We start from the raw sequence: 22,362 nt of genomic DNA, 5'->3' as shown, positions 1-22,362 counted from the left end.
CAACAGTAGAGCAAAGTATTAGAAGGAATACACATCAACTGCTGCACAACTTCTTTTAAATTATGAATTAATTCATTGCTTAGTAATGTGGATTAGTCACAATATACACTGGTGCCTGCTGTCTACACGCTTGTCTCGTCCTGTTGTCACGCCTCCTCCTAGTCAGAAAGTCTTCCCAAGTTTAAACGTAGTTATACTACGTCGGGACGGGGAAAATGTTGCGCAGTCTAAGTTTATGTACAGTAAGCCGAGTGTGTATGTGTGTGAGTGTGTCGTAGAGGATTAGTTGATGCTGTACGCTCAACTTCTCCGATAACAGACGTAAGAGCTCGAGGCTAAGCGCCGATGCTAGGAAAGCAGGAAGTGGTGTGGGCTGGCGCTGTGTCACCGCTTGCGTCACTAGTCCAGGAGTTTCCACTGACGGAAAAGGCAGCGCAGCTCAGCCGACACATTCAGACTAGAGGACGACTCTGCAGCTGCTGGTTGTGTACTGTCCCCTTCTGCTGTTAGCTGCAGGTTTGGGGTTCACAGAATGAAATCATCCCTTTTGGCGGAATAAATTGTGATGACACGTCTGTAGTGCCGCTTCTCACCGACTGTGTGCCTCAGTGGAGTATCTACGGTACCCGTTAATTCCTTCAGGTACGGCTTTTTCGGCTTGTCGCTTGTCTGCCAGTTGAAAGGCTTTTGGAGGCGGGGCATAGCGAGTGTGGAAATGTATATTTGAGGTGACGGACGCTGATCGCCAGTGTGTCTTGCTTTCTGCAGAGTCTGCTTTCTCTTATGAGAGTGCAACTTCTCAAAGTTCATATGACGTGGAGACGGACTTATTTTTTTCCCCGACGTGGTTATGTGCAGAACGGAGTGATTGTTTCTGGATATATTTGTCTTGCAGAATGCTAAAGTTTTCCGTATCTAGTATGTAACCTTTGGACCTTAATTATCTTTACTAGTGACACCCGGGGATGTTCTCATTTAGCCGAGTGCAGTGGCTTTACTGGAAGGACACTATTTTGTGGTTGCTATATGGGAATATGGAAAGGTCGTGATATTACAAGCTGATAGGCAAGCTTGCTGTAGTGTCTCGGAGGTGGCCCTTGTACTACTCACTTGCATATTTAAAATATGTAATATCTGGAATGACAACAGCAGTCGAGATCGCCAACAGTAACAGCTCTCTGTTAAACAAGTAGTGTGGACAGTTTAAGGCATATAAGTAACTCTTTTTCTGTCAGCCTGTTGGTTAATACTGGGATATAATAGGTGTGGCCCCTTTTGTATTTTCTGCATGTATGCTACTGGTCCCCCGTAGGGATTAGCCTGATGTTAGCTCTGCAGCTGTTGTGCTCAGACTTATTCAGCAGATTTTCCTTATTCCAGGTATACTTCTAGTGTCTCGGCTCAGCTCACAACGGGAGCTTGCAGCTGCAGAATACTCTTACAGCTTTGCCTAACAAAGTACCGCCCAGTACACTGACCTATGTCCTAGTAGGGATTTAAGCCCGCCTTCCTTCCGGACTGTTTCCGCCCCCCTGTACGGTTACTCCTCCTATGTCGTGGTGCCGGAGAAAAGTGGTGGTAAACCCTGGCAACAGTGTTAGCACCTTGTCACGACTCCAAGTGCTGAACGTGAGATATACAGGATAATGGGAACGGATAGTGCACGGGGCGATAATACTGTTTAAATATTTGCTGATTGGTGTTAAAGAACACTAGTGACAATCATGTCAAACGTCTTGCGTTAAGTTATTGCTCAGTATAATTGGACTTTTAAACGAGAAAAATGACAGAGAAGTGCTCCGTGCACCGCTGGGTACGTTAACTCTGTTTCAGATGTTACCGGGCACATAATTTTAGTGCCACCGGTGAACGAAAGTTTGGTGTAAATAAGCGTATTACTTCAATCACTCACCCATTATTCCCTGTTATTACTGTTTTATTTAGAAGACGTTTGAATCTTTAGTTTATGTGACCAGGACTTTGTACCCACACCAGACGTGAATTTTTGCAATGATATGAGGGCATAAATTAAAGAAAAATCCCTGCCGGCTGCTTCTGATAGTTTGGGGCATTAAAGGCATGTACTTTGCTTTCAGTGTGGCTGCCCAGCGCATTGCTGTCTTTGCCTTTTTTTTGTAGAAAGTATGCATTGTTTGAGAAGACTTTGAGAAAATGAGTAAATGTTTACTTCGCATTTAGAAATTCAGTGGGTTGGCTGCTATCGCGAGGAATTAACTAAGTTAATATGTCATTTGTCTCCTTATTGTGGCGCTGACGGCATTACCGTTATTTTAGTACATTGTATTCCGCTCCGTGCAGCAGTTTACTGGTAAATTCCTTTTATTTAACATTTTAAATTATCCTTTTAGCGACTCGGAGAGAAGTTATTGAGACTTGTTCTTGCAAGGAACGTTCGCTTTACCGTGAGTACGCTGACTGGTTTGTCCAATCAGCGCGCACGTTTGGGAATACTAATCATCAATTACTGTATAAGGAGCAGTGAAATTCCCACATACCTCGCAAGTGTCCAGATTTGTGACTTGGATTTTTAGTTTGTCGCTCATAAAATGTGTGGTTTTCTAACAAATAATTAGGGTGATCTTAGGTCTGAAGTCACTAAATAAAGACAGGAGTTTCGGACTTCATATCATTCAGAAAATGCATGTTAGCACAAAGTTGAGGACACCCTTCAGGGAGGTCTAATACAGGCGAACACTTGCTGTCAAAGATGTGGCTTAAAACTGAATTCCGTGGAATGTATTACAGTACCTTTTGGGAAGTATGCCGAACTCTTGTATATGTTAACAGCCTTCAACCAAATCCTTCTGTGTTTCTCAACTTGTGGCACGAGCATAGCATCTAGGTCCAGATACATCATCATACCACTGTACCTGACCCTGATCAGGCCCATCTCAGAGTATAATGCCCCCTTTAGTGCACAATGTCTTATGCTGATCGCCTTTAAGCCTTCTCTACTCAGTGTCATGCAGACTTCTGAGAGATGTCCTTTGCCTGGCATACAAGGCATCTCTGGAACCAGTTTTGATGAATCTTTTGCACATCCACAAAACAAAAAGCATCATCATTTTTGTTTGCAACACAAGTAGTATATGTTGGCGAATCGGATATGTTTCTTAGAGAATCCCCATTTTCTGGAACAGGCTCCCTGTCCATGTGAAGTAGAGTTGTTCTTCCCCATCGCTATTTAAGTGCAACTTGATCTAATCGGAAATTCATCTCTGGTCTGGCTCCTATGTCTCTGGACAGAGGTGGTCAGTAAATCACCCCTGTAAAATTAAATCGGGTCACATCTGGGTTGCACAGCTAGTTTTTTAAGGAGCTAGTGGTTTTTAGCCTAGTATACACCTATGACCCCCATTTATATGTTATGCTGTTTAAATACAGCTACAGCACATAAAACGTTATGTTAGAAAGCTGCAATCTGATTGTAGAGCTCAGTTTAGACCTTTTTCAATTTATTCAGTTTCCAAGTTGAGACTGACCAATATGATAAGCCCTTTAAAAAGTTTGTTTGTACTTGCATGTTTGGTTACACCTGTGATTAAAGTGGAACACTTTGGACTTTTTGTAAATTCAGTGGTTACTTGGAATACCTAGTGTAAGATTATACAGATGCAGTTTTAAAAGTCACTTTTCTTGTCTTTTTCTCAGCCAGTATTGATTTAGCTCCACCTATAGTATGAAAATGTGAACTACACATCTAGAATTTGAAGCAATGCCAAGGGTAAGGTGCGGGATGCAGTTTGACAGCTGTCTTGAGATTCCTTTAAATCACTGCAGATGTTTGAGTCCTTTCAGTACCAGCCCCTTTCACCGTATATATTCTTATCTGGGAAAGTCTAGAAAAGTGGTAGTGCAGTGTAAGAGTAGTACCATGTGTGAATTTGGGTATACTTCGATTTTTTTTCTTTTTTGACTATAGTGAAGGAAGTGAGCTGAATTATAAATATTTAAACGTTATTAACATTTCCAAAGGGGAAAATTGTATTATCTTGCTGGAAGATTATACACCATTGGTGGAGTTAATCGTACACATAGTCTCAGTATTATATCTTTAGCAAAATGAGGTTTTAATGAACCCTGTTTGCTCATTAGGTTACAGTGAAGTGACCTGAGTAATTTTTTTTTTTGTGTTCCCTTAACTGTTGGTAATGCTTATGTTGAAAGTCTGGGTGTGCTCCGTTTATTCTTACGGTCAAGCGGCTCTTGGGAATGTAATAAAGCATTACCTCTGGCCATATTGCTGACACTGCCTGACTATGCAATGTGTCCTTAGGCCTGTACCACTGATTTACAAAAGGAGATATTTGAAACCTAGGGCAGTCTTCACTGAGAATTTCCTTGAAAAGACATTCCCACATGTGTGATGTTGGTGGTCTTGTAGCACGTCACATAGTACTGTGTGATAGGGGGCCTCTGTGTTTCCTGAGAAACTTGGTAGAACTGCAATCTTTACATCTTTGCCTAACAGAAGAATAGGGACCATATATTTATATGTATAATCTCAGAATGTTTATGTAGGCCTGAAAGCACTTCTGGATAGTGGAGTTTGTGTTCTGTCATTTTCCTAAGCAATGGTTATGCTTATGGAAGCTAGTTTCTGTTTATGGGTTTGACTGCCAGCAGTCATTTATGGTGTACATTTTGCTGTTTCAGGCTGTAGTCAGTGCTTTCTTGTCCTTTGTGTTTCTGGAGTTGTGAAAATTAGTTTACATGACTTAAGGCAGTGGAACCTGTAGACACAGGCATTTGAGCTATGACCATCTGCTTCATCAAACTCATTTTTATTTTTGTGAAGTGTTTGTAGTTTGTCACATTGTTTTCCTAAAATGCTTTTTCACAGCTTGGCTTACTGTCTGTCTTTTTTTTTATGTCTGAATTTAAATGATGCGAGTTGCAGCTTTCTTTCTCCTTGCTGAGTTGTTTTGCTATTTTTGGGCATCCTGTGAGTAAAACTGCAATAGAGAGGTCTTGTAAACAAACTGTTGTAGTATTAAAGCTGAGGTTTTATTGTTGGTGATATTCATTCATATTTTCTTTGTGTTAAATGCATGCTATTTCTGCCCTACTATTGTCGCTGCTACTATGTTGGATTATAACTGATATAAACCATGCCTAAAGCAGGTGTCATCTTCTTAAGGCAATGTGATAACAGTCTGGTGGAATTTATGATCTTCAGTGACTTCTGATAGGTGGATTTTGTTCTATGCTTGAAAACCAATAAATGGTTGCAGGCAGTGCGTTTCTTGGCCTTGTTTCTGAAAGGCAGTTTGCAGTTGTATGCTGGTTGATAGTTTGCCTTAGTATGATAATTATTATCATGAGTTTGTTTCTGGAAGTGTTCTTGTTACAAGTTTGAGTAGTGGCTTGTAGATGTCTTTGTATGGCCATTGTTATACTTCCCAAATGCACTATTCATTGTGGTGGGCATTCCTTGTGTTGACTTGTGTTTTCTTCTTATTTCATTGATTATTTCATTGATAATTTCCGGGAAGTTTGCAAGAAGACTCAGATGTGCTCTTTTTTACAGATGTTGTTCAGAAATGTCCAAGCACTAGTGCTAACTTAAAAAAAAAACTATTTGCGATTGCACAGCCATTGTTGAAGGCATGTTTGTGTGGGTGGGATGATATTTACCCTTTTCCTCCATCAAAAAGGAAGGCTGTAAATGAGCAAGCATATTGCCCTTATGTAAAGTACAGGCTTGCGTCACTTTTAACTCGAAATGCATTTGGAAGTGCTCTGCTCTTATGCTTTTAAACCTATTATTAGCAGCTTTGGGGAGAAGCAGAAGACAGGTACATGTTGTTTGACACAGTTCCCTACGTTGTAGTGCATTAGGAATACAATTGTAATTTTCACAGGACAAGTCAGCTGGTACTGGTCAGGACTGGAGCTGGAAAAACGTGAACAAGATTTTTTTGTTGTTGTTTACCTTCATGTGTTGGCTAGCGTGAACATGTGAACATGACTTATTCAGTATTCCCCGACTACTTCTAATTCCTCTCATCCTGGACAAACCCATCTTAATTTTTTTTTGTGTGCTGTGCAGTGCAGCAGTACTTTGTCTTGGTGAGGATCGGTTGCAGGTTTTGAGATTTAGTGATAGCAGGAGAAATCTACAGATATTTCAGGACTATTCCCGCTTGGGTATGAGCTGTATTGCAGATGAAGTCCTATATGTGGAAGGTCTTTGGTAGACTGACTGTTTTCTAGGAAGAGACTTTATACAACTGAGTTAGAAGAGGCATGATGATGTCAGATGAGATGTGTTCCAGAGAATGAGGGGGGGGTTCAGTTCCACCTTTCCTGGATTAGGGCCAGGAAACAATAGACTGATGTCTCCATCTGCAGAGAAAGGTAGTATTTTTTGTCTCCATGCTGTTACAGTCTCACAGAACATAAGTTTCCGAAGGATAACGTTTGCATTTTTATTGGAAGTTGAGCACAGTGGTTTTCTAAGAAAGCAGCTATTATTGGGAAGCTTTATTCTGATTGGAAGAGGGGAAGTGAAGTAACCCAGTGTCGGCTTATGCTTGTCTGCAGCAATTATTAACTTTCAGTTAATAATGGTTAGATTGAGAAGCAGATTCTCTGGCACACTTGTGCTAGAACTGCTGTGTTGACATCTTAAGATATTGTGATGGGTGGCAAACTATGGAAATCAAATGCTCCCATGTAATTCACATTTCTGTCAAATGAATGACAAATGTCAGAGATTTAGAGCAGTAGTTTTTTCTTTGTGTGTATGTACGTATTTATTGATTTATTTTATTACATACTTGCAGTGTTGCAGATTGGCAGATTGAGTGGTTTACAATTTCTCAAAACAGTTAGTCCTGGCAAATATTTTATATGTAACGAGATGATCAAATAAAAAAGGTCTATGGAAAAAGACAGAGATTTAGTTAGTATAGATTTATTGCTAACTTAATGTACCCTATGTGTGCCATGATTTAGTAACCTGGTATGGTTAAGTCTCTAATTTAAATGGTTTTAGGGGCATGGGTGGAGATGAGAGGGAAAAGGTTGGACTGATAGTAGGGTGCATTTCGATCAAAGACCTTTTCAGTTGTTGCACTAAATGACATTCACATTTTGGTGGCAAACGTATGTGGAGTAGCAGATTATTGTATACCAGCTTGCTTCTGACTTCCTGACACATTACTTTGCCTATCCATTGTGCTACAAGCAGTGACAAAAAAGTAGACCTCTTGCATATAATTTCTCCATCATTTTTTAACATGCACACATTTTCACATTATTTTCTACCAGTGCTAGAAAATCTCCAAGTCTGACTTATTAATTGGTCAGATTTAAACTGGGAAATTTTATCACATAGTATTTATTTTGTAACTCCATAAGTTGTCGCTAACTTTTTATTTGTTTGTTAAGCAGTTCTTGCATAGCACTTGCATTTTATTTTGTACACACAGCAGTGTAATGAAAACATTATCATTTTTGCTGTTCAGACAATAAAAAAGAAGCACCCGTGTACTTCTGAAAGAAGAAATATAGCAGGGCTTTTTCTCCAGTCATGTTTTAAATGCACTGCAGTTTGCAACTTGTTGACCGGGACTAACACTGTTAGCAAATCCATTCTTACAGCAGTTAATATCCAAGATTGTCCACAACTGTTTTTTTACCTTATTTGCTTGAAGAAAGAGGTTGTGGCACCCCTGAGATGCTAGCAGAAGTCCTACATTTAATTCACTCTTTGCAGTAATGCTCTTTGTACCTTAGTTCATAGCCCTGCTGAAGGCCACACAGACCTTTTCTTTAAATTGTTTCTGTAACATCTTAAAAGAGTGTTTGGGGGGAAAAAACAAATGTCCATACATGATCACTGCAACATACATTCCTCAGTCATAAGTGCCCATACTGAAAGAACTTAGGCACTTCAAAATGTACTTTGCATCCATATGTCTCTTGTGCATCTCTGGCTGCATTAGTTTGAAGTCATATGCTGATGTCTTCACCCACTTTTTAACAGTAAAAAGTAGAAATTAGTTTAGCAATATGGGAAATATTCATGCTAAACTGTAAATGGGTTAGTATTTTGTATGTTTTCTGTGGCATGGTTTCCTGTGTGGGATTGTTTTTATTTTTCTCCAAAAAGGTATCTCTGTGATAGCTGTTATAAACTGATACTAAGCAAACCAAGTGAAAGTTTTTGATTGGAGTTGGCTAGCTAGGTTCTTTTAGTTGTCCCAACATATGTTCAAGTCAAAAATCTGGCAGGCAGGCAGCACTGCTTTTGACTGGCATTTCTTATTGGTAACAGTGCAATCTTTGATACTGCTGGTGTCTACTTTGTTGCCATGACCTCTTCCACGTAGTAGCTCTTTTTTCATAGGTTGTGTAATTGCTGATGGAGACGGATTGGCTTTTCTTGGGGATTGTCATGCTACCAGCTCACCCCTTTGTTTATTTATATCTCAATTAAAATTAAGCCTGGGTTGTAACCAGCTCTGCAGTAGAAATACGTCTGAGTAACTACAGATCTCTGCCAAAACCTTAATTAGCATGTTTTCTGTTTGTACTGGGATTGGAAAAGCAGCTTGGACAAATTGTCCTCTTCAGAATGTAATGTCCTGATGGGAAGTTCGGTTTGAAGTCACTGTATTACTTTGCTGTTTGTTCTTTTCTGAAGTTTGGAGATGATTGACTAATTTTTATTTATTGAGTATTTTATTGTGGGGTGACCTCTAATAGTGCAAAATGATAATTGAGTGTCACATTAAAAAAGGGTTGTCTTTCACTTGTTTTTTTAAATCCTAGCAGACTGATTTTGTTGCTGATGTTCTGAAATGTATTTTTTTCCTCTCTCTTTTTTTGCACCTAACAGGACTTGTAAGAGCCTTGTGAACCATGAGTGGAAAACTGAAAAGGAAATGTGAGGCTCTCGAAGATGACTACTCTTCATCCTCTTCATCTTCACCATCTTCAATGTCCTGCACCTCCTCTAGCTGGGATTTTGAGGATGAGTGCTGTGGAGGTGACATGAAGGCGAGCACTATCTGCTCAAATAACTTTTCCCGTAAGTATTAAAAGTTTAAATAACTTTTTTTTTCTACATTTTAACAAGTATGTTTACTGAAGCTTCTGTTGAAAATTGTAATGTCTCACTTCTACAGATTTCTTTTTTGCGAGTGTAGTGTTGTATGCATGTGTGTCTCCTCATTTAAGTTGGAAGTAACAAAGTCTATTGGGCTGTATATTATATATCTGGTTTTATTCATATCCTTATCTTGTGAAGATTGGTGATTGGCCTGAGACACCGTATTAGGCAAGGAAAACTATTTAGTATATAGCTGTCATGATGTATTTGTTAGCACTAGATGAACTTTGTGAATGTGAGAGGGATTGGTTTTAAAACTGTTTGGCTTGAGAATATGTATAAAGTATTAATAATATTTACTTGAACTTGTTTAAAAAAAAGTATTCCAAGTTTCAGTATCACATTGTCCTAGATGAGACCACTGGGAAGGTTTCTTTCTACAAAAAGGGTCGAAAAGCCCTGGTTTAGTATCACAGCCAAGTGAATGCTAGCAGAGAAGGCCACAAGGAGGAATTGTTTTACAGAAAGAGTAGAGATCCATGTAGTAGCGTGCCTTCTAATCTGTGGCCTAAATTGTTGGACCTAAACCATGACTGGAACAGATTTAAATATTGCTTGTTTGGAGTACTAAAAAGTGGTGAAAGATCTGGAAGGCTAGGATCTCTGGTAAAATATCTTATTAATCATCCTTTATTTATTGCTTGACTGTTAGCTGTTTTGATAAATATGTGCTGTGCATAGTATCCTTACATTATGTTTTCTGCATATATCTGATGTCATACAAGTTCTGACATAACCGGGTGTGTAAGTCTGTGGTTTTGCTAAAGATGTACAGATGTTGATTTGGAATGGTTTAAAGTAGAGGCTTTAGCCTTAAGGTTTAGGGGGGAAAAATCATTTGTATGGTATACTGGTGTTATTGACTGATAATATAATTATTTAACCCTTGATTAAATACTGTTACTTTGGAAGGTGGTATTGATTGAGTTACATCTTTTAACGAGATCTGTTTGTATGGGATTGAATTAACAATTTGTGTCCTACTGTCTGTGCTCTAGGCAATTTGAAGGCTGCAGAATCTAAAACGGGCACTGACTGCTTGCAACATGTTTTCTATCAGTGACCAAGCACACCCTGTGATGACAAGACAGCAGGACCTGAGAGAGGATGGGGGTGGGGGTGTTGAATGATCTTAATACACTCAAGCTTTCCTGTAATATTATGCAGCTTGTTAGAGCAAACGTCAGCAGATTTTGTAAGAATGTTGCCCAGGAGTGTTTTAAAAGTTTTGAATGATCAGAATCCTGCAACTTTGTTGGAACTGATACTTTGAGTAGTAAGAAAAAAGTGCACGTGTATGTTTATACCTGGAAAATAATATTAGTGCTTCTATGGAACTGAGTGAATCCGTTTAATGCATATGGTCACTTAGTGGAGCTTGCAGTTACGGTGTCAAATGGAGCTTCAGGACAGGCTTAAGCATGGCAGTTATGGTGTCATATTCTGGAATGGTTTGAAAATCTTAATCTGTTTGTGTTCTGGACAGTAGCTACCCCAGGCCACTGAGCTGTCCAAAGCAGAATTGCCTGAAGTTAGTACTGGAAGTCATTGCCTTGAAGTTTTACCAGACCATGTGCTTGTCCGGCTGTGTGCTACACGAGCTAAATGAGGAATTAAACCCGCACATAAGGCAGCTGTTTAATCTCAGCCTTACCACAGGATACGTGCCCAAGGAGTGGCGTACGGCAACTGTGGTCCCACTCCACAAAGGTGGCGCCTCTACGGACCCTGGTAATTACCGCCCCATAAGCTTAACAAGTCTAGTCTGCAAAGCTATGGAGAGGATCATAATGGAGCTCATAAACAAAGATATAGGGGACTTGCAGACATTGGACCCGACCCAGTTTGGCTTTGTCAAGGGAAGATCATGCCTTTTGAACTTGGTCGACTTCTTGAAATAGTCACCAAGGCCATTGATGAGGAAAGGCAGTCCATACAGCCTACCTTGACCTTGCAAGGCTTTCGACACAATACCCCACTCGGGTATTGTAGAAAAACTTACCAGCTTAAATGTAAACCCATATGTCACAAGATGGGTTGCAAACTGGCAAGGACAGAACCCACAGGGTTAGAGTTGCTGGCGCTGTGTCAGACTCCAAGCCGGTCACAAGTGGTGTCCCACAGGGTCCTTGGCCCCTATTGTTTGGCATCTACTTCTCAGAAGTACAGGCCAACATGGGAGGACTTTGGCTGACAAAGTTTGCAGATGACTGCAAACTGGGCCATAGTGGAAAGTGCATCGGACACGGATATCCTTCAGAAGGGACTCACGGAAACAGATAGCTGGTGCCAGAGCCATGGCCTGAAGTTAACGCCAAAAATGTATAGTCATACCCGGGAAAAACAAGGTAACCCCAAGCTACCATATAGGTGGCAATCCACTAAGCACAGAAGAGGTTATCAGGGACCTGGGGACCCAGGTTGACAGTGGCCTTTCTTTTGACACTCACATTGCTAAAGTGGTTAGAAAGACCTTCTACATTGCCCACCTGATCATGAAGGGATTCACATCCAGATCTAGTGAGGTCATTGTTCCCCTGTACTCTTCACTTATCAGACCAATGATCGAGTACAATGCCCCATTCGGGATGTATCTCACCCGACATCTGCAGCAATTGGAGAGACCCCAAAAGTTCCTCACCAAAAGGATAAAGGACTCCAAAATCTGTCATATGCTGCCAGATTGAAGAAACTCCAGCTCTATTCAGTGCATACCGTCTGCTCAGAGGTGACATGTGCCTGACATACAAGGCCATGTCCAACCCGAATTAATGGACATGCTCCACCTCAAAAATCCAAATCCACCAAAACCACTAGAGCAAGCGACTTAAACCTTAGCACGGATATAAATAGGACGTGCTGGAGGGATAGATTTATCACTCAGAGACTCCTATGCTGTGGAATAAAATCCCGGTCCATGTGAGGCAGAGCACCTCGCTGACTCTGTTCAAGAGAAATCTAGACCTGTGGATGGGAGATCGTAGGTTTACCCCGGGAATCATCTCTGGGTCACTGCTGGACCGAGGCACAACAAACTAATGGGCACAGTATTTTTTCATATAAGGGGTGGCGTAAGCCACAATAATTTGGGCTAGGCTTATAAATGCCTTAGGGCAGATAGCCTAGTATAAACCTATGAACCTATGAACCTATAAGAGTATAAGCTGTTTTGTTGGGGCTGAGCATTTGACTCTTTGAGTGGGAGATGCCTACAGGTCAGTACTATTGTAGTATGCAGCATTCTACTTGCCCACTCTTCAGTCTTGCAGCCATAGAATAGTGACCAATATTGTTTTTCTGTTATAAAGGATGTCTTCTCAAGCTTTTAATACTTGGATGTGGGCTACTAACCCCACCATATTAACAAGCACCCAGATGATAAATGATGTGTGTCCTTTGTAGATCTAGGCTGAATCCTGCATTTGCTGTAATCAGATGTCTGTATTAAACCAGGGACAGATGTGCATAACATTTAGCTCTCTCTATAATGAGGCGGTAGTAGAAAGGTGTGTATACTGCTTTACTAAACCCTGGAAGTGTTACCCAGCAACAGCAGTCATTCCACTGAGTGATGATACTTGTACTGTACCCCATTTACTTCCAGTCATCCTCTTGCAGTTGAAGCCTGTCTTGGGACTGTGCATTTTTGTCGCTTGGTTTAATGACCTTACTAACATGCATTCATGATGACTGAAAAGAAAATAATGCAGAAAACTATAAGAAAATAGCTCTGGGAACAGAAGAGAGAAAAGGCCAATCAAAGCCAGTTTTGCAGTGGTGAGCATAGAAATGCATGTTTTGGAAAGCATCTGTTTAAGTCTCTGAAAAACTGATTTTTCACAACTGGCCCTAACCGTCAGAGAACAGGTCTGTAGGATTTTTTGTTATGCTGCCAGTGCCAGGCAATTCTTTTGAGGATGGTATAACTAGTGTGGGATTAAGCATGCCGGCACTGTATGTTGGGGGTTGGTTTCAGAATATGTTCTGTCATCAGTACCAGCTAGGTTGTTTCCCTTTAGGCACTGAGAAACTGAAGGCATGTAATTGGTCTTGTCAGCTTTTCAGTGTTGCACAACACTGAAAATTCAGCAGGCTGAAGTGGAAGACAAGTTGGAGTGCAGCCTTTGTAAACTAAACTTTGCTGTACAGAGACAGCTGTGCTCGAGCAGTTAGAACATTCTGATCCTTTTTCGCTTTTACTTTGTGTACTAGTCCTGTGCAACTCCTAATGTGTGTGTGTGTGTCATATTAATGGATTGTTTTGTACTGCATTCACCCAAGTGCCTTTGCTACGTAGCTAAAGCTGAATATTGTTACATCGTTGCAGTTTCCTTAGTTAACAGCTGAATCGTTTATATGCATTGAAAGAGATATATGGCTACACATGCAGACAAAATGGAATTTGTGTGTGAGAGAATAAATGTATATCCTCTTCAATTTTTGCCTTTGTTTAGGACCTTGAAAGTCAGTTTGACATTAAAAAGTCATCATTCAATAACTTTGTCACATCAGATGCATTAAAACATTTTAGTTATGGTATTAAAGAATTTTGGACAGTAGTTTGTATAAAATTTCCTTTACAAATAATGCACTGATGTACCTGTCGTTTAGTTGCATTCGTAGTGCTTTCACTGATTATGCACACTCCTTTTTTTGTTTTTCAGCTGTGTCCATCATGAAACAAACTAAGCGAAGAAAGAAGAATAGCGTGCAGTTTGACCGGGTTACTGTGTACTACTTCCAGAGATGTCAAGGGTTTACAAGTGTACCAAGTCGTGGAGGCTGCACACTGGGAATGTTTAGACGACACAACAGCTGCAAACAGTACACACTGGAAGAATTCGCTAAAGAACAGGATCACTTTCGGAGACAGAAACTTAAAGATAGATTAAAGGAAGAAAAATTGGATGCCCTTAAATTGAAGGTTAGCAAGTAATATTGCATAATTTGACATGACTGAATTAAATAAAAAAAAATGATTCTGTGTTTGTAAAGAGGCAGTATTTTTCAAAGTCAGAAATCTTTTGATCACAGAATAGTTTTAGGAATAACTGGGAGTGCTTGTGTTTTCCAGATTTAGGAGTGCTACTTAATTTGCAGCTCAGCTTTTGTCGCAGTCTCATCATTGTTATCCTGTTCAGCAGGACTCTCTGAAATGATATTACAATATTACCTGATATGTGTAGAGTCTGCATGTCCTCCCCGCGGCTGGGTGGGCGTTCGAAAGACATGCGTAAATGGGCGCGCCTTCATTGAAGGTTGAACGTTGAGCTGGCACCTCAGCGTTCGTGAAAATCTACTGCCAATCATTAGCGGACCGGAGTTCCACTGTGGCGACCCCTAACCGGGAAAAGCCAAAAGACAACAACAACATTGTCATGCCCCATTTGGCCAAGGATCAGTGTTTCTTATCAGCAATATCTTGATTGTGTAGTGCTACTCACCTTTTTTATTGAGAGGTGATGGGTTTGTTATGCGAGCTTCTGTTTGCCTACTGTGTGAAAGGGAAAGTTGCCAGAGTCTTGTAATACTGGTTAGACTGTGATGTTGAATTTTTTATTTATATATATTTTTGCAATTTTGTAGTTCACAAAGAATGGTACCAAGCCACCAGAAGAAGTTGCCCAGCTCACCGTTGATGACATTTCTGATGACGAAGTCGATGTTAGTAATGTTGACATTGAAGATGGTTTCTTCCTTCAGCCATACTCTGCCAAGAGACGACGAATGCTGCTGAAAATGTCAGGGGTTAAAAAAATCGACAAGGATGAAAAACGTGAACTTCATGAGCTTCGTCTTTCTCGAGAAGACTGTGGCTGTAACTGCCAGGGATTCTGTGAGCCTGATACGTGTAGCTGTAGTCTTGAAGGAATCAAATGTCAGGTTTGTGCTAAGCTCTACTTCCTTTGGTTTTCCTGACTCCTTGCCTTTGACTGTTTATCCATCTTTTGTCGTAACTGAAATGGACAGAAGTCTAAAAACACATGAAGTATGAGATAACAGTTTCATGTTAAAATATTTACATATTCCTTTGCTTCATGTTTACGTGTTCACATTTCTAAAGGTTGCAAGTCTTTACCTTGGCTGTCTGCCAGACTAAATTCAGGTTTTAGTACTTTTTATCACTTTCATAACTTCTGCTCCACAACTGAAAAAAAACCCCTGCATGCATTCCCATTAAAATACCCTGCATGGTGGGGTGGGGTGACCTCCTTTGTCAGTGGAGGTCACTGATCAGTAGTTGTCCTGCTTAGGTTTGTGGTTATGTCAGGCACACATAAACAAGGCAATAATGCCTTCTTAGATTTGTATAAATGAAATTCTGCAGTTGTAAACCATTGCGCTGTCATATTTCTTATGTTTTTTTGCAGATGGATCGCTCCTCTTTCCCCTGTGGGTGCACAAAGGATGGCTGTGGAAATACAGCAGGGCGAATTGAGTTTAATTCTGATAGAGTACAATCCCATTTCATCTATACGATTAGAAGATTGACAGTGGAAGAGAAACAACAGAATGAGGAAGTTAATGAAAATGGAAGTACTGACTCTGAAACCTTAGTTTCTGAGAGAGTGCATCATTTTGGACATTCGGCAAGGCAGAACATATTTGAAGATAGGACAGTGCCACTAACACCAGCCTTTCACTTCAGCATGGATTTAGAAAAAGTTGAGGAGAACAGCTGCAGCAGCGACATGACTGGCTCTCCTGTCTCATCCAATCAGAGTGATGACTCTGAGAACTGTGAGCGAGTTCAGATGGATAAGTCACAGTCTGATGGTGATGATGATGAGTTGGCTAGGATATTTCATTTCAGTGACTTGGACAATGAAGATGCAGAAGGCGACCATAACAACATTTTCAGTTACTTTTTAAATGACCTTGCTGAAGGGTATACTGGCACATTTCTTGAGAAACTGTCCTGTGAAAACCACAGTAACACTTTAGCCATCCCAGACTGTTTGGATGAAAATGCTAATCAAGATGCTAGTTTTTCTCTAAAAGTTGCGTCTGAGAAACAAAGTGATAATTGTTCACACACTGCGTTATCTACAGAGCAGTCTTCAAAAAGTTACACTGACCTTAGCCTGTCCTCAGACTCCTTTGAACTTTTTCATTCATTCTTGGACTTTAGCCCAGGTTCTCTTTATAACTCTTCAGCACTGCAGCTCCAGTCTCCCTTTTCAACCTTTCCTTTACCATGTGACCAGAGCTCTTGCTTTATCGAGTCTTTGATTGGCCTGTCTGAATGAATCTGTCCCAGAAGTCTCTCCACCATCCTCGGACAGTCTAAGGCTAAACTTAGAGACTTCTAAAATAATAATAATATTGACATTTAAATAAAGAGAAAAAAAACTTGATATTTGTAAGAACACTTGCAGCCTTGTTGTTTCAGAATGTTGAACTCTGTCATACAGGGAGATTTTGTTAATGCATCCCAGGACTACATATTTAACATGGTATTTAAAGTGGTCTATATAACCCTACCAAGTTTAATGTGTATTTTTCTAATGGTTTTCCTAATTTATGTTGGTGTCAAAAAGTGGTTTGCAAAATGGGGCCCCTATTAATTTTTCCTGAAAAGCTGCTATGCAAAAACTTGAGACCCCTATTTTTGTAAACTGTATTTTTTTTTTTCAAAAATTGGTTAAATTCATAATTTAAGAATTTGAACTAAATATAATTCTCTGTGCTCTACAGAGGTTTGCAAACTGATCAGTGTACACTATGCACAGTAATTTGCATTTATTTATTGTAACAACTTTACGTGGAGATAAAATAAGCAGTCTTAAAAAGCTCTACCTACATAATTTAAGATTAGTAATACCTCAGAAGTATTACCTGTACAATCATATTAAACATGTTTTGCTATTTATTTTATTTTATTTTTTTTATTTATGCACACCGTTCCTCTAGAGACAGCACTGTGGTTTGCTACAAGGACCGGAAGGTGCAATATTTGTAGTCTTTAGTAGCGCTGATCTTAAAAGACAAAACACTGTCATGAAGTAGATATGGAATCTGTAGTGACTACACGGCCATGACCCAAAAAATATGCTGGTCCTCCCTGTTCAATTCATTTGTCCAGACATTTTATTGTTTTTTTCTGCAATGGGTGAGAAATGTTATTGCTGTTCTTTGTCTTCAAGACGCAGCATTGTTTTGGGGGTTATCTAATACTTCTGGGTGGTAAACTTTTACCATTACAATAATTCTAGGCAGCTAATCTTGGACCCCCACCCATCTGACCACTTAGCTCTGATTTAAAAGTACAAGCCCCATTTTTTTTCCTTCATTGTTCCTTGTTTCACTCAAATGTGTTGTGGTTTACAGATATCTTTTTATAAAGGTCAGTTTAACCTAAAGATATAGCTGTTGCTATGATGCATCAAATAATGCTCCCTTGTTTAAGAGGGTTCTTGTGCCTTCATTGAAGATAGGAAGTGGCAGCCCATGTAATGAGAGGCTTGTAAGCATGAATGCACTCGCCTACATATAACTAGCATTTTAGACGGCTTTCATTCACTTTTCATTATGACCGTTTTCTGCCTAACCTGTCTCTGACTTCCATGTTTCTATCAGTTCAGTCTACAGTGCATAAGATGCTTGTTCCGAGTTGCTCGCATAGCCTTAAGCTTGTAGATTTTGCTTACTGCTCTTTTAAGATTCTCTTTGAAGAAAGTGAAAGGATCTGATGATTCATCTTTTTTTTTTTTTTGCCAGTTTTATGCTCAAATGCTTTCTGTGCATTAATGAATTTAAATGCTACCATCTTAAGTATATATGACTTATTTTTTGGGATGATGGCCATAAATTTGTGAAGGTGCTGCAAAACTAAACTGAATCCTAACATGCTTAATATCACCTCAGTGTATTTAACAGATGGAAATTTTATAAATTATTTAATTTATTTAAGGATTTGGCCATGTGCTCTTTGGTGGCCTGTGTGGTGCCTGAATATGCAGAGAAACTACTTGTAGCAGCCATTGCAACATGTTGTTTTATAAGGTTCCTGGGAATGTTAAATAGTTCCTTGAAAATCTGAGTTGTCTAAAAGCCTCTTTTTTGTTGAGGTTAAAAGGATTGAGACTTTTAGCTGTTTTGCAAAGTGTGTGTGTGTGTGTGTGTGTGTGTGTGTGTGTGTGTGCGCGCGTGTATGTTTATGTTTTGGTATACTCCTTTTATGAACTGCATTAAATGTCTCTGGATAATAAAGGTATACTATTTATCTCAAGTCCTGTAATAAAAGTTTACACCTTCACAAAATTTGGATAACATTCGTAGAGTACAAATTTCAGTTATTGTATTTTGGGTTAGTAAGAAGCTTGCAAGAAATCAGTTCATCTTGTGTATGACAACGGTATAGAAAGAGGGTGTTTCATTTTCCGTGTTGTCCATTTCATACGTCTAGTCTTGGGTCAGTATTAGGTTGCTACAGTTAAGTGCCTGTACCCGCATTGTCACATTTTTGTCTTAATTGCTTATGTGCCAACATGTTGTGGCCCTGTTTATTTTATTTTATTTATTTTTTAAAGGCTATCTGCCTCTGTCTGGTAAATTCCACTACATATTTTCATTTGGTGAGAGGTATATGATACATTAGTGCTTTTTTTGCTTAATTGGTACCACCAATCTGGGACATTCTGTTGTATAAATTCCTTGTCTTAAGCCCTGCTGTCATGCCCTTTGCCTTGTAGCTTCAGGTTTTTAACTTGTAGATGAAGAGAACACTTACGATTCTGCAGGTTTTTTTTTTTTTTTTTTTGCCACTTTTTCTGTAGTTTGCAGTCTGCATTTATAAAAGTTTGATTACAGTACCCACCGCGTACCTTCTGGAAATCCCAAAATCAGATGTGACCCAAAACTGTGAAGCAAAATTAAATATGCAGTTTTGATTTGTAGAGTTCTTGCTCCAGTACTAAAGCACACTTGTATTGTCAGCAGCCTAGTTTTAAGGATGTGTGTTTTTGTAGAAGCATTATGTAGCACAGCTGTTGTGCAACTAGAATCTTATCCTGTGGCAAGGTTTAGGAAGGAAAACTGTAAGAGTGCTTTTAGCACTGTGGAGAAATCTGTGGTAGTTGCAAATGTTTGTTTGCATTGTGGCTGCTTGGGATTTCTGTTACTCTGAAGCAACAAATTAAGAAACACAGCACCAGCTTGTTTTCATTGATCCTTTTGAAGGAGAGATTGGCAGTGGAAATAAACTATTTTCCATTATTGTGGTCTAAAAAATGCTTCTATAGGTTTTCCATACTTTAATATATCCAGAAAATATTTATTTCTCACCTTTTTATGCAGACTTGTTGTTGTGAAGCATCTTGGGTTCATTTCCCTTAGGAATATCACACTACCACACTTTCACTGTCTTTGTTTCTATATAAAATATTTATCAATTAATGTAGTGGTTTACAACAGCTATAAATTTTGGGAAATAGTCTCCAAAAAGAGTGCAGTCATTTGTTATAGATGTAAATGTACATCGCCGCTTAAGCTGAACACTAAGCCTTTTTTAACATGCGGGTTCACCTGAAGTCTGCTGAATAGCCCTCTCCGTGTCCAAGCCAGACTTTGTGGTTACACCAAGTACACAGAAGTACAGTACAGTCCAGGTAACGGTAATAGAAGATGCATCGAGATGCCATGTGTGTAGGGCCTTCAGTAGGTTTCCAGTTATTCTAGGTTATTTTTTTCTACCAGTATCCATCTGGTTGGTGCTTAGAGTTTAGAATTCTTTTACAGTGAGAAGAATCATGTATGTTGAGGATGACCTGTTTTTTTTTTTTTCTGTATTAAATATCAGGATAAAAGACTTGCTATACTATATTTTAAGTATTATGTGTTGCATTTGTTTTCATTATATTGTCATCAGTTGCTAGTTGTATTATTGTGATATTCCTGCTCAACTTCTAAAACTGGTGAAAGATTAAAACACCAAGATGGACATGTGTCTCATCCTTTGTGAATTAGCAATTATGCTGTGTTGTTCTGAGCTGACTTTGCAAGTGCCATAGAAACCCATAGTAAATGACCATGGATGTTTTGACACATTTTATGTCACCTTGATACACACACACACACACACATTATTAACTAAAAAGAACAGTACATTTGTATTACAAAATAAAGTATTTTCCAACCCCACTTTGTATAAAAGAAGGTTTTAGACATTCCAATGTTACTCTGCATATAAAAACTAAAGCAGACCGTGAAAAATTCATTTGCTTTGCTTTCATTATTTTAATTTATTTCACGTGCCAAAAAAATCTCTTCTATTATTTTTGGGGCACAGAACTGTAAATACATTTTTTATCTTTTTATCAGTGTATAAATTTATTACCTGTTAAAAAATGGGTATTTATGGATATGATTTAAAATTTATTATATAATGTATTGATCAAAACTTTTTTTATGTCCCAGCATCACTCTTTGTTGTGTATATGTTGTGACAATTTTGCTTCATGGTACCGTAATGCAAGTGCAAAAAATGCTTTATTTTTACATTTGTATGTTTTCATCGCAAGAAAAGCTTAATTGTGTACAGATGGTGTTTTTCCAGTTCATTGTTGGAATATGAAGACGCATTCATCATACTACTTTTTAAATAAAAAAAATGTCTTTTGATATCGTGTTTGTTTTTTAGTAAGTAATATTGTTTTAATGAACTGTGCAACTTAAGAAATAGAAAAACACGTTGAATGGTCTAGAATGTGAGAACACGTTGAATGGTCTAGAATGTGAGCATTAAAGGAAAACTCCACCTTGTCTTACAGTTTAAGTCAACCCTTGTGTTGCTTTTCTCCCTACAATATGGTTTCATTATTGTGCAGGTACCAGAAACCTGCTTGCACTCGTTTCCTTGCCTTGGAATCCAGAAAGGCAAAGACCACCCACCTTTTTTAGCTTAACATCTCACATATCTTGCATAGGAATTTGTGTCTGTCTGCATGACCTACCACAGACGGAGAAACTTGTAGCTTATCCTGTCAGGTACTGCTGAAAATCTTGAATGGGTAATTAGTACTGCTGATGTTAGGAACTCAGCAGGTGCTATTAAAAGCCAGAGATGTGTGAATCTGTTTTCTGTTGTCTTTATTGCAGAGAATAAGAAAACTTACACTGATTCATAGCTGCTTCCATTGTAGCCATGCCTTTCAAGCAGTTAGATCAGTCATTGATTCAACGGCAGTTATCACCTGTTATGACACATTTACATAAGTCTGCATCACTAACTTTTAAATGTTTATTGTTTGTACTACTTTATATGTAGTAAGATGACTTAAATGGTATATCAAAGATGAATGTGACATTTAGAGAAAAGTCAGAACTATTTATTTTGTAATTCTTGTAAAGTATCAGCATATTTATATTTTCATGCCCCTACCCGCAGTAGTAGAACAGACCTGTCCAAACTGGGTCTTTTCCACAGAAAGCAAGACAGATGGCAACCCTATCCACTAGATTCACTGGTACTGTTCATAAGAAGGCATTTTATGCTTTCTTGTGACAATCTTTCTAGGGGAGGATGCACATCCAGTGCACAGATACATAGTTAAACTGATATTGACTTGGTTCTTATACAGGTGGAGTACATGACATTGTTGAATCTACAAAGGAAATGTCACCATTGATGGCAACCATGATATAAGGCTGAATTTACTTTAGCATACATGTGCTATATGCTCTTTTTATGTTAGGAAAGAGAAATTAGAAGCACGTTCTTTCTCTGTCTTGTCTCATTGACATTGCCTGGGTTCACCTAACCATTGTACTGAAAGTGTTTAATGTGTGATAGTGTTCATGTATGTTTTCAAAGAACATATATGTTGGCAGTGTTACACAGTATACAGAAATTCTATTTGAAAAAAAAAAAAGGTTTTGCATTAAAATGTGGGCAGTCTTCTATTATTATTCAAATTATGGCCAATCTTATTTTCATCAACTTACGCTGACTGACGTTAAATACTTGCAGCACATGTCCAGGATGTGTCCGATAGAAATAAACCTTGTAATGGGGCCATAAAGAACAGACATTTTTATAGTTTGACAATTGTGTAGTTTGCCAGGGGTGGTCTGTGCCTTCTGTAATAGCAGTAAGCATTTCTAAAGTAGCTATACACATCATTTCACATGAGATAATTCTAGAACTACTTGGCAGACAGTAACCTGGAGAAACCATGCAATAAGCAAAACATACACTGATGACCAAAAAATGTAAAATT

At 39.0% G+C, this 22,362-nt stretch overlaps 1 protein-coding gene across 2 annotated transcripts; it reads left to right on the top strand.

The window, feature by feature from the left end:
• Positions 1 to 444: 444 nt before the first annotated feature.
• Positions 445 to 20,764, top strand: CSRNP1 (cysteine and serine rich nuclear protein 1). 2 transcript variants are annotated; one of them, XM_044066944.1, is made up of 5 exons: positions 445 to 642; positions 8,870 to 9,061; positions 13,807 to 14,066; positions 14,729 to 15,025; positions 15,514 to 20,764. In XM_044066944.1, the coding sequence occupies exons 2-5, from the start codon at positions 8,893 to 8,895 to the stop codon at positions 16,390 to 16,392; spliced, it is 1,605 nt and encodes a 534-aa protein (XP_043922879.1). In that variant the 5' UTR covers positions 445 to 642; positions 8,870 to 8,892; the 3' UTR covers positions 16,393 to 20,764. The 2 variants fall into 2 exon arrangements, with proteins under 2 accessions (XP_043922879.1, XP_043922880.1); XM_044066945.1 differs by lacking the exon at positions 445 to 642 and adding an exon at positions 772 to 918.
• Positions 20,765 to 22,362: the final 1,598 nt, after the last annotated feature.

The sequence above is a fragment of the Protopterus annectens genome, chromosome 3.part1, assembly GCF_019279795.1.
Source record: "Protopterus annectens isolate FY-2018-M chromosome 3.part1, PAN1.0, whole genome shotgun sequence".
NCBI classification, from domain to species: Eukaryota; Metazoa; Chordata; order Ceratodontiformes; family Protopteridae; genus Protopterus; species Protopterus annectens.
The sequence above is the reverse complement of the archived record's forward strand: the minus strand, read 5'-3'. Positions and strand labels throughout refer to the sequence as shown.

Bases quoted from the DNA above. Each gene is read 5' to 3' on its own strand.
- CSRNP1 (XM_044066944.1), top strand. From the start codon at position 8,893: ATGAGTGGAAAACTGAAAAGGAAATGTGAGGCTCTCGAAGATGACTAC. The intron at 9,062-13,806 runs GTAAGTATTAAA...TTTGTTTTTCAG, and splicing joins CTGCTCAAATAACTTTTCCC to CTGTGTCCATCATGAAACAA. The intron at 14,067-14,728 runs GTTAGCAAGTAA...GCAATTTTGTAG, and splicing joins TGGATGCCCTTAAATTGAAG to TTCACAAAGAATGGTACCAA.